At 43.3% G+C, this 12323-nt stretch overlaps 1 protein-coding gene across 1 annotated transcript in view; it reads right to left on the minus strand.

The window, feature by feature from the left end:
* Positions 1–12323, minus strand: part of LOC147709409 (calpain-13-like) — a 454206-nt gene that overhangs the window by 51819 nt on the left and 390064 nt on the right. The window contains exons 22-23 of the mRNA XM_086925978.1: positions 9702–9733; positions 8098–8242 (exon numbers count right to left, since the gene is read on the minus strand). Of these exons, the coding sequence (XP_086782104.1) occupies positions 8098–8242; positions 9702–9733 (177 nt within the window). The remainder of the gene's footprint in view (positions 1–8097; positions 8243–9701; positions 9734–12323) is intronic.

A 12323-nucleotide genomic window follows, 5' to 3' on the forward strand; every position in this document is an offset into this window, starting at 1 on the left:
ACACGATCCATTACTACTATCTTTTAAGTTATTCAAATCCTATCTCCGAGAGGCACCCATAGATGGTGTCGACATTGTCCTTTGAAATGATACAAGACAAATTAAATGGGTTAATTGTTTAGTGAAAGAGGATAACATAGCGGCAATGAGGGAATTGACAATCCAGGCAACAATCGATATCCAAAAATGCATTACACAGGAGGATGTAATAGCAACTGTCATTCCGATCCACATCAAATTTTTTAATCAATTAAGGTTTTTTTTTATAAAAAAGGTTTCTAATAGACAGAAGAGGCCGGTTAAAAAGGAAGAACAATGGTATAGAAGTCTTGCAGGGCTGCGTATAAATCCCTGGCAGAGGCAGTTAACCCCTCTACTGCATCCGCGATTTTGCGGAAGTGCGGCGCTTCCGCAAAACGGGCAGGGCGCGTCGGCCATTGGCCGACGGCAGCACCTGCGAGGTAGCGTTGCCATCGGCCAATGGCCGACGGCAGCACTTAAGGGGTTAAAACAAAAGATAGAGACCGAATCAAAAACCCCCGTGCCCTCTATGAAAAAGCCCAACACAAAGCTAAAGGAGCATGGGATGAGGATTATTGGAGGGAGCTGTATTGTGCTAGTAAAGAACGATCAATGTGTACCTTCTGGGATATGGTTAAGTGGGGTAGGGGGATCCAAAGGGGAGAACCACTCAATCGTGTTTCGCCCTACCTCTGGGTCTCTCACTATGCGTCTCAGTTTGCACCCTTAGAAATGGCTAGTGAAACGAGTGAAGATCTTATCCTTTTCAAAAAAGGATATTATTCCGTTACACTTTGAGAGAATCGAGGTTGAAAAGATATTGAAAATTTTCCCGAAGGTCAGAGCCCCAGGTTTGGACCAAGTTCCAGCCGATTTATTTATTCACGATAAGGAGGTTTGGGCACCGTAAATTCAATCTCAAGCAAATGGCATTGCCAATGGCTCACCCATACCTGATACCTGGAAGGGTGCTGAGATCCTTCCGATCTTTAAAAAGGAGGAGCACTCCGATCCAGGAAACTACAGGCCAATAAGTTTAATAGACTGTATACAGAAGGTGGTAGCAAGGCTTGTTCTGCAGAGAATCCAAGGGTGGATTGAGGAGGAAGAAGTATTGTCACCTCTCCAGGCAGGGTTCCGCAGTCATACAAGCACAATAGATCAAGTTTTTAGATTTGTTTTAATTTACTGGTCCGTGGTATTGTTGGGGGGGAGGGGTACGTTCTTTGCGGCATTTGTCGACCTTAAATCAGCTTTCGACTTGGTGCCACAAGCCAAAATGTGGGATGTCTTTGCAGAGCAGGGCATGCCATTAGACATTTTGTTCTTTTTAATGAAGTTACACGAGGACAATTTCGCCCAAGTGCGATGGAACCAACTAGGGAGTGTAACAGATAAGTTTCCGATAGCCAGGGGAGTACGCCAAGGGTGCGTACTGGCCCGACCCTCTTTTCATGGTACATCAACAGGGTGCTCAATTACTATGAGCATCATCCAACTGATGCTCCCAAGCTGGATGGGAAATTGATCCCCCTGTTGATGTTTGCAAATACTACCGTATTATTTTCTAAAACACAACAAGGCCTCGAAAAACCTATAGAAGTTGTTGAGGTATTCTGCAAGGATCATGGACTTTCCATAAATGTGAGCAAGACCAAGTTCATGGTCCTCCATAAGTCTAAGTATGTGAGAGGGAAAGTAATTATGAATGGGGTCAACTTGAACAGACTCAGGTTTTTTTCATATCTGGGTATAACCCTTGCTTCAAAACTAGACTGGAAACACCATACCACCCAGTTGGTCACGAAGCATGCTCAGTTAGCAGGTGCCCTAACAAAAGAGTTATTTCTCTCCCACACAAGGCCAATTGCCCCAACACTTAAAATTTACGATGCAAAGATTGGTGCAGCAGTTCTTTATGGGTCAGAATTGTGGGGGTACAGTAATCTTGCCCTATTGACTAGTGCTCAAAATTAATTTTTACGTGGAATTACGGGCCTCCCACCATCCACTCCCTTCATTCCCCTCCAATGATCTGGGATGCCAACGTCTGGAAGATTTGGCCCGTTATAGACCAGTGGCATACTGGAGGAGATTGTGGGTTGCTCCAGATCTCTCCCAGTATGCACGGGCATTTCTTGAAGTGAGAGATGCTGACAGGGCACATAAAATCCCTTGGATAAGGGAGGCAAGGGCAACATATATTGCTATGGACCTAGCCAGTTTGTGGGAAGATCCAATAGCCAAAATATTCCCACCCAGAATTTTTTTTAGAGAACTTTACTGGAGCATGGTTTCATTGAAAAGATTTGGTAACTGTACCAGTCTGTCATTAACTGCGGACTTTTTAGAACTAAAACACTCAACTGCTCTTGAGGGATATTGGGATTGTATTACCGTTCCTGAGGATAGGAAAAGATACCACCAATTTAAGGTCGGCACACCTCCCATTAATTCCTTCATTGCCAAATGGAGTGGTGGTTACAATCCCAGCTGTCCCTTTTGTCCCACTCAATGGGAAAGTATTGCCTACATCTTGTTTATCTGCCCAGAATATAAAGCCCCAAGGCAGACTTGGTTGAAACCTATCTGCTTGCAGATGGGACTCAAAACAGGCTGTGAGTCTTTAAGGATTCTTAAAAAAACACCTCTCAGCCTGTGGTTATAGCTGTTGCAAAGTTTCTACACTGGATGTGGATAATTGGAGCACGTAAATTATGTTTACATTGACTATTTATGCATTTTTAAAAAAAATATATACTATGATCATGCTGGCAACAAGATTATATATGGATATTTACTGTATATGGAACCTTCTGTACTCCTTTTTTATCATTTACATTTTTATAATGCAATCAAATCTGTATTTAACGGACGTTAAAATGAATGTTACACACTAATCAATGTATTTAAATAATTTTTTTAGTAGATGGACGGATGTACAGTTTAACACATCGTCCTGATGTTACTCTGTGTTATGAAATTAGCTACATGATACGTTACCTTACCGGTTTTAATCCCTTCCATGCTGATGACGAACCCCAGCCGTCATGCACTACGGTGCTCGTGTGCTGATTACGGCTGGGGTTCGTCACGTCTCGCCCCTGTTCGTGCTGTTTACAGCACACCAGGGGAATCGCGGCCGCATGGAAAGGGTTAAACTTGTTATTATTCCCTTTTTTAATGCTGTCTTTTATGATTTAAAAATCGAAATAAAGACTTTATGAATGAATGAATGATTTGTTTGGAAGTTCAAAGATGAATGAATGATTCTCCTTTTTCTGATCACACATAAATGTTAACACATGAATGTTAATTGTTGTAATTGTGCGACATCAGGTGAATTGTTTTGTTCATGATTTCGTAAAGTTGATGTAAAATTACTTTATCCAGGGGGGTGCCCGGGGGAGGGGGAGGGGTCCTGGGGGTGGTGGCGGTGGGTGTTGTGGCCCCCTTGGCTGTCCGATCTGAATGTTCAGTAGCTCCATGGCATCTGTTGTTCTCCAGGTGTAGCTCTGGGCTGGGCTCCCTTTTAAGGTGCAGGTTGTCGTCCGACTTTACACCAGATAAGAGCAGGTGTTTAATCCCTGCTTCTAACCCGCCTTATTACATGTTTTGTGATCTTTTCGCAGATCTGGCTGGTCGTTGAGAATGCTACGAAGTGGTGTTGTCGCGGCTTTTCTGCACAGGAACGCCTACTCAGCATATCATTAGAGTTAGTTGCCGTGTCATCTGTGAAAATGTTATTTGCGGCTGCTATCACAGGAAAACTGGTGCTATCGGATGTTAGCACCAGCTTGTGAATAGGGCGATACATTTATCGCCACTTTGGCTGCAATAAAGTGCAGCTAACTCAGCAATAAGTCTTTGAGAATATTCCCCCATATTTTTTCCATTTTAGATCTCTGGTTGTATGACATCTGCTGTGGTCTGTGGGCTTCTATGCAGATGCTTTGTAAACATTACTGCCTTTTAGTCAGACCACCCCTGCACCCTTGAAATCGCATTCTCAATTTGCGATTCGCTAATTGCTAATCGCAAATTGAGAATGTCTTCCCATTCATTCCTATGGGCCTCTAGGCCCATAGGAATATTAAGAAATCGCAATTTATTTAGCGATTTCTTGATGCATTGCATTTTGCAATTCCTTAATTGCGATTCCTTATTTTTCGCAATTAAGAAATCGCAAAAAGCAATATTGATGCATGTACCTATTAGAACCTTAGCGCACGTATATAAACTATTTGTTACAGGAAGGGTGATTGGTACTAACAGGAAGGGAGATTGGTACCAATTGAAATAGTACTAAGCACTTTTCCCGCAACAAACAGTTTCTGATATAGCTGATCTCACATTCACTCAAGAACCTGACCTCCTATTTCTGACCGAAACATGGTTAAATGAGTCGTCTACACCTATCCTCGACATACTGGTTCCCCCAAACCATGACATCACCAGATTAAGTAGATCCGATAGACCAGGAGGCGGTATTGCCAGCATACATCGGAACAGTCTCTCAGTGAACCACTCACATTCACCAGTATTATCCTTATGTGAATACCTCTGTATAGATATCACAAGTAAAAACAAACCAGGCACACAATTTACCACCCTCCAGGTGACAACCTCCCCTTCATCGAACAAATCATCAATATCGTGACTACAATACTGGACTACAAAATACCCAAATATACCTCGGAGATCTCAAGCTCCATTGGAATGACCTTAATGATTCTGCAGTTAATAGCTTCAAAGCATTCCTCTCAGACCTTGACCACCTTACCCAAAATCTGCAACAGCCCCACACACGACATAGGCTTAATCCTAGACTTGGTTATTTCCAATGCTCAATCCATTCAGCTGGGAACGATCCTTCCCTGTGATTGGTCTGACCACCATTCCATCACATTCTTCATTAATAAATCAATAAAATTATACTCATCACAACCTACAAGACCTAAAATATGGAAGACAAACCTAAAAAATGCCAGCACCGACTTACTCACATCCTCTAGTGTCAACCTCTTGCTTCTCCCTGAAGGCCTATCTGATGTTCAGGCTCTGACAAACCACTACTTTAACTCTATGACCACGGTATTAGACACAGCCGCTCCGTTACAGCTGAAGATGCTCTCCACAAAAGATTCAAAACCATGGTATGACAGTAGACTCAATGAGGACAGATGATCCCTAAGACTAATTGAATGGTGATGGAGATAATCACCATCCCCTGACCACCTTAAGTTGCTAAGAGCCACCAGAAACTCCTACTATAGAAAGATCAGACGATCAAAAGCAGACTTTTTCAGAAATCAATTAGACCAAGCCAAGAATCGACCCAAAAAACAGTTTGAACTAGTCAAAACGCAATTTAATGGCTTACCTCACCCGTCCAAGCTAGACCAGGCGCACTACCCAGCTGCTAAGAATTTGCCTCCTTCTTCACTAAGAAGACAGAAAACATGAAGACGGACCTACTTAATGCATTAGGAACTCATACTGACACTCAAAAGGACACTTCATCTCCCCCTCTAGCAACCCCAATCGTATGCACACCTATGTTCACCCTCAAAAACAACTCTGCATGGTCCTCCTTCAAAACTTATAGACAAGAGGCAATATTAAAAGTGCTCACAGGCTTGAACCCCTCCAACCACTTCACAAATCCTCTTCCCGCAAATTACCTAAAATACTTCATACGGCTGCTACTGCTACTATGGACCAAGATTATCAATACCCCTCAACTTCAAGGAATCATTCCAGAAATCCTTAAATCTGGGCAGGTGTCCCCAATCCTAATGAAATCAACGGTAGACCTCACAGACCTAAATAATTACTACCTGATCTCCAACATCCCAACTCTGGCTAAACTCCTAAAAAATGTGTACAAATCCAGCTGGGCAACTACATAGACCATTTCAACCTGCTCAACCAATACCAATCCGGATTTCGTGCAGGGTACAGTACGGAATCGGCCATGACCCACATAATAGATGAGGCACTAAAAATCCTTGACCAAAATGAAGCCTGTCTGCTAATCCTGCGCAACCTATCTTCAGCTTTTGACACCTTCAAACATGACAATCTGCTAGACCTCCTGAAATATAGAATAAGCTTATCAGGGTCAGTTCTAAATTGGTTCACCTCTTTCCTCCAAAATAGATCCCAAAGATTCAAGGTTAATCAATCCTTGTCCATGGCCGTCCCAGTCACATTAGGAGTTCCGCAGGGCTCATCCCTCTCACCTACACTTTTTAACCTATTCATGGATCCGCCCACCGAAATTTTTACCACTTCAAGCATCCATTATCACATGTACATAAACGATACACAGCTATACTTAAAGATAAATTCTCTGGATGACATTGAATCTTCCAATCTAACGCTACAAAAAACTCAGACTTGGCTGGCAGAAAACCACCTGAAACTAAACACCATCAAATCTGAATTCCTCCTAATTGCTCCACCCAACCAATCAACCATTATACAAGAATGGCTTAAACAACTAACAGCGCTCAACTGGCAACCTCTTATCGCTGGGATTAACTTTTGACAGAAATCTAAACATGCCGAAACACATCAGTGCCGCAACAAAAGGAGCAAACTATCAGATGAACACCTTGAGAAAATGAAACCCCTTCCTTCCTGCAAATGACTTCAAACTGGCAGTGCAAACACTAGTAATCCAGAGACTTGAATATGGGAGTGCTGCTCTTTGCGCACTTCCCAGATCTGCAACAACCCCTCTAAGAGCATCAATCAACTCAGCAGCCAGGCTCATCACAGGCTCTAAAAGAAACTGCCACATTTCCTCTAACCTTAGAGATCTGAACTGGCTACCTTTCTAAGCAGGTATTCAACTAAAAATCGCTTGTATGATTCACAAAGCCCTACATCACAACACTCCGAGGCATCTGGCCCAGAAACTGGTGCTCTCATGTGGCAACAGATCCTCCAGGAGCTCCAGTAACATTCTTCTGAAACCACAATGGTGTGCCTGAAAGAAAACATACAACTGTGCCTTCTTTAGAATTGCTCCTAGGATATGAAATGCACTGTCCCCTGAAACCAGACTGACTCCCTCTACTGCCTCTTTAAAAAAAGAAGTAAAATCTCTTATCATGACTAATTTCACATGAGCATTGTACTTAACTCTCGTAACGGCTGCTTGTCTTGTAGGACATAACTATGACATACAGTTTTCTTTTGTTCAACTATCTTAAACCTTGTAAAGCGCTCTGATACTCGCAGGGGTCAGGTTTGTGCTATATAAAACCTTAAAAATAAAATAAATAAAATATGTAATATTGATTGCCCCACAATTAGACTGCTCAGTCCCATTGACATAGCACCCAGGATTGTGTAGTTATGGTCTGACAATGTAAATCTTTTGCTATGTGTGGTGCACAGCCATCTATCTAATTGTTGGTACTAGTCCAACTAAACATGTGCAGTCTCATGCACAATCCAATGTTTATCACACAAAAAAACAGTTTGGAAATGATCATAGGAATAGTTCTTCTTTTTATCACACATAATAATACTGAGTATAATGTTTAGCTGCCACCATTCAGATGTCTGTCTTTTGGTGGCAAGGTAACTTTTTAGCCTATCAATGCCTGTATGATATTGTGTTTATTCTCATTTTGTTCCTAGGATTCACGGAGTCTAAAAACTGGGTAGTATGAGTGCGCAGATCCTTCCGTTGAGATCATGCCTGGATTCCTGGGGTATGAGATCAAGATAGAGAAATGCAGATAGTGCTGTTCATATGATCACATGAAATGTTTTGCCTAGTGTACATTTAAATATGATTTAAGTACAAGATGTACATACTAGTGCATACATTTATCTTACATTCTGCCACATTTCTAGTGTGAGCAACAAATTACGGGTAAATAGGAGTTGTTTACGATTGAATCTCCCTATACCTTTTGGATCCTGGGACATATGGAGTATCTTAATCAATATCTAACATTTCTGCTCCTTTGCATAATATGCAATTTTCTTTAGTATGTCTTTGAGGGGCGTCTCCAACTCCGGACTGTTAACCAGTTATCCCAACATTTACCGCACCTGGAGGCATCATTGTAAGTGATCCGCTTCGGAGGATCCCAGGCAGCGAGAAGGCACTTGGCCTCAACTGCACCAAATAGGGTGCTTTGCATCTCTTGTCTTGAACCCCGATAATGTGGACCTCCAAACTGGTAACCAAGAACTCCTTTTAGCTTTTGACTCTCAGGGTAGCAAGGCAGAGTAGTCTGTGGCTTACTTAGTATGGGTGCTGTGGGTCAAAACTCAGTAGGGAAACAAACACGAGTTAATCAGTTGCTCGCCCATCAGCACCAGGGCTGGCTCTAGGGCAGCGGGACTGGTTCCACCGCACGGGTGTTGACTTCTGGCGGTGCTATTTTGGTCTCAAACGCACCTGCTGCTCCGTTCCTGGCCTCCAGCAATGTCCAAACAACAAAAAAAAGTCAAGATATCTGCGGTGAATAATGTTCTTCCTGGAGAGAGATCCAGTTTTGTCTAGTTGACGTTTTTTACTGATCATAAAAAAGCAGAGATGATTAATATGCCTGCTTCAAAGAACGTGTACCAAGCACATCATATAGTGTGTATAATGTAAATGGGTCAGTGGGTTACTGCTTTTCTAAGAAACAACTTTTGTTACTTGCTGTTTATATTGTTACTTGCAGTTTATAAGTTAAAATCCTTAAATTTAACAGTGAATTACTTACTGCCATACAAGAACTACATGCACACATGGAGAAGTGTGGCTCACTGGCTAGAGCAGGCAGACCCTGAAGCAGAGGTCAGACCCGGGACCAGGGTTCAATTCCCGACGCGGCAGGGTCTTGAGCTCAAATGTCCACGGACTCGATAATTCTCGCTTCGGTGCCCGACCTAATCATGGGTTCACACTCTGCAACTCTGGGCATTAAGCTTGCTTAATCTCCACAACGGCCCCCCGCGGCGGGATGCCTGGCTTTCACCATGGGGATGCCCTGTAGGGGCTATCTCACAGGGAAAAGCCAAGACGGGTTCCCAAGGCAAGCGCTTAGAGACCCCTGGGTGATAAGCGCTATATAAATCCAATATACAATACAATACTGTAAAGTATAGATTAGAGCACAAAGAGTTAATTTGGGTAGAAATCGATTCTTGTTATTAAAAAGAACCTCTAACTATGGAGTTCCGTTTTCAATTCTGAGTTAATGCTTCTCCAGACCCAGCACTCTTAAAACTATACTGCCTACCAGAATAAATGGCATGCCACTCCTACATCTTGTAGTTCTCTGGCTTATGTAACATTTCCTATAGCTTGATTTGCACACTCATGATTGATTGTTTCTGTGTAATGTGTGCATGATGCAAAGTGCTCGGACACCCTATACTAGTATGAGTGGCGCTATATTAATAATTAAATGCATCTGAAAGAAAGTGGTTATGGAGACTTGAGTGGCACTGTTAAACGGTGGTGGTGAGGGAATCCGTGGTGGAGGTGGTTACCACCTCCACCATGGATGGGGAGCACCAACAAACACTGTCGCACCAGGAACCACCAATGCTAAAGCCAGCCTTGTTCGGCACTCCTGCTTTTAAAAAGGCAATATACTTTACTCCTCACACAAATAAATCCTGTGCAAAATATATACATACTGGCATGTGTAAATTACCATGATAACATCCTTTGAAGGGACGTCACACTCTACAAGGGGCACACAACCCAGAAAGATCACATGGTCAAAGAACCCCCTAAATGTACACAGGAACCCTTATGCCTAAAGCACTTTTAATGGCTGGCGCATCACCAGACGTACATAGGATCCTACATAATATCATGGTAGATTGTAGCCTCGTCACTCATGATGCGTTTCAGTCATGAAAAACATTGCATAGTTGTTTCATAAATATACACTGATTTTAACTTTAATTTGTAGCAGAAACATGCACGGGTTATAACAAAGGACATTCCATTTCAGAGGCTCATTTATACTTTGCACAAGATCCCCTAGTCACCACAGAGAACATAACAGCAAGGGACTATGCACCCCAAATCCTCAGGGCAATAACAATAGCTCCAGAAGTAGCTACACATCCAAGCATTCTTGGACACCGGAGACTTAGGATGGCAAAGATAGAAATTCTGTGCAATACGACTTTGGTCCTTATGGGAGGGGGCACAACTGCTCTTTTGTCCCCCCCCCCAAAAGAAAGTGCAAGAAAGCACATTTTTATTAATCAGCAGGGGATTCTGAGGTGCTCCATCTGTCCTCTGGCACCTCCTTTCATGTGGCCCCAGATCTATTTTTTTTCTTCTGTTTTGCTAGGTGGGTGGCCTGCCTCTCTGGTAGGGCACACATGTACTTGATCCACTGGACTGTACAAGAGCACACGCCTGTAAGGTCAGACCAGCTCCCGCCCTTCCGGCATCACTTCTTCTATCAATGAGGGGGGCAGCTTGCCACTGCTCTCCTCTCTCTTGCCCAAGTGTGCACACTTTAGTAGCATGGGCAGGGGGAAAGGGAGTATGCCTCTTCCTACTTACCTGCTTTCCTCCTTCTCTCTGTGACCCTCTCCTCAGCTCATGAGGTTAGTTGTTCAGGCCCAAGAGTCCCCACACGTTGCTCCCCCTGTCAAGGAGCATTACAGCACTCCTGAACAATGTGCCACTCCACTTCTACACTCCTGAGTGGAACCACTCAGCCCCTAAGCTCTGTGGTATATTTAATGAACTACCAAGCTCCAAGAAGGCCCATGCAATGCAGCCCACCATCAGATCACTTATTTCAATATTCCTCTGGCCCAGAAGGGGTTTTAGTTTCTATTAAAAGTGTACACTTGGGGCTGCCTGACCTCAAACGTTTTGGTGTATGTCTAAACAGACCCTAAACAATACTGATTCCTTCCAGGAGCAGTGGCCACAGAAGCTCATGTCCTGCTCTGCTTTCGTAGCTCCTAGTAGACTCTACAGGTCTCACTACATTTTAGCATCAAATTCGTCCTCGCCATCCATTTTGGACAGGTGGGATGCATTTCACAAACACCAGCTGCTCATGTTCTGGCCGTTTGTGTTGTACCCGTACACTCATACTAAGGGGCAGATTTACAAGCCCCATGCGCCACTTTTGCGTCACTTTTAACATGGGAAAAGTGACACTAAAGTGGCGCAAGGGGCTTGTAAATCTGCCCCTAAATCTCTGCCAGAAATGGTGCGTAAATACGTAATGTGGTGTAATAGTGAATTTTAGGGAATTTCGCAGCAAAATTCAAAATTACACACGATTGTGCCCGGATAACAGAAATTTCACCTGTGTCTAGGAGTCCGCTGGCCCGAGGTCTTCCTGCGGCAGCACCATGAAGCCCTCAAGGCAGACTGCACTCTCTGCCCTGACACCACAACCTCCTGATACCGATTGTAGGGTGCCCATGTGTCGTTCTTTCTCTATTGTTTGCCAGAAGGGAAAGAGAAGCCATCACCAGTGGCTCCGGAGGCAGAGTCCAACAGAGTATGGGATGAACAAAGTTCTTCCACAACAGACGGGTTCATCAGCAAGCCTATTTTGGTAATTCCTTTACTCTGAATTTATACAGGGGTTTTAAAATGAAGGGAGAGAATATCAAACCAGAGATGCCACATCAACCCTCCACCCCTAACTGGGAGCAACCAAGAGGATGGCCCTGGGTGAAAAGAAGTACAAATATAATTTTGGATTTATAGACAGTACTGCTGGAAAACATTGAGGCAAGGTTGGTCGCCTCTTTTTGCTTTTAGCTTTGCTGTCTCAAAATAAAGAAGCAACTCCGAGAAATAGTGGTTTAATTTGATTTCCTTTTTGCCCTACAGGGGTATAAAACAGGCGCTCTGCTAGCTCTCCACTGGAAAAACCCATCGTGATTTGCCCCCAAGGACATACCTGAAGGGAAAGGTTTATGCTGAAGAAGTAATGTCACAATAATGTCACAGATAAGGTTACATATTTTTAATTGCCGGAAATCAATAAATGAAACCTGAAATGGAAAGATGGGGATGCAGAAGGATGCAGCTTTGGAATGGTTAACCTATTGGAGAATGGAGTTGTGCAAGAAGAAACTGTGTAAGGAAACTTTCATTCGGGAGGCTCTGTTATTTCTTTTCAATCGAGAAGGCGTAGAAATACTCCCGAAAGCCAGTCATGGGGCAGTGATGGTGCAACTGCTTGGTTCTAAAACTTCTTAAAAGTGATATGCAATATTGCTGGCATCCAGTTGAACGTGCCTGGTCTCATACGTTACAAGGCTTATTATGCACCCTCCCT

The sequence above is a fragment of the Lissotriton vulgaris genome, chromosome 6 (genome assembly GCF_964263255.1).
Source record: "Lissotriton vulgaris chromosome 6, aLisVul1.2, whole genome shotgun sequence".
Taxonomy (NCBI): domain Eukaryota; kingdom Metazoa; phylum Chordata; class Amphibia; order Caudata; family Salamandridae; genus Lissotriton; species Lissotriton vulgaris.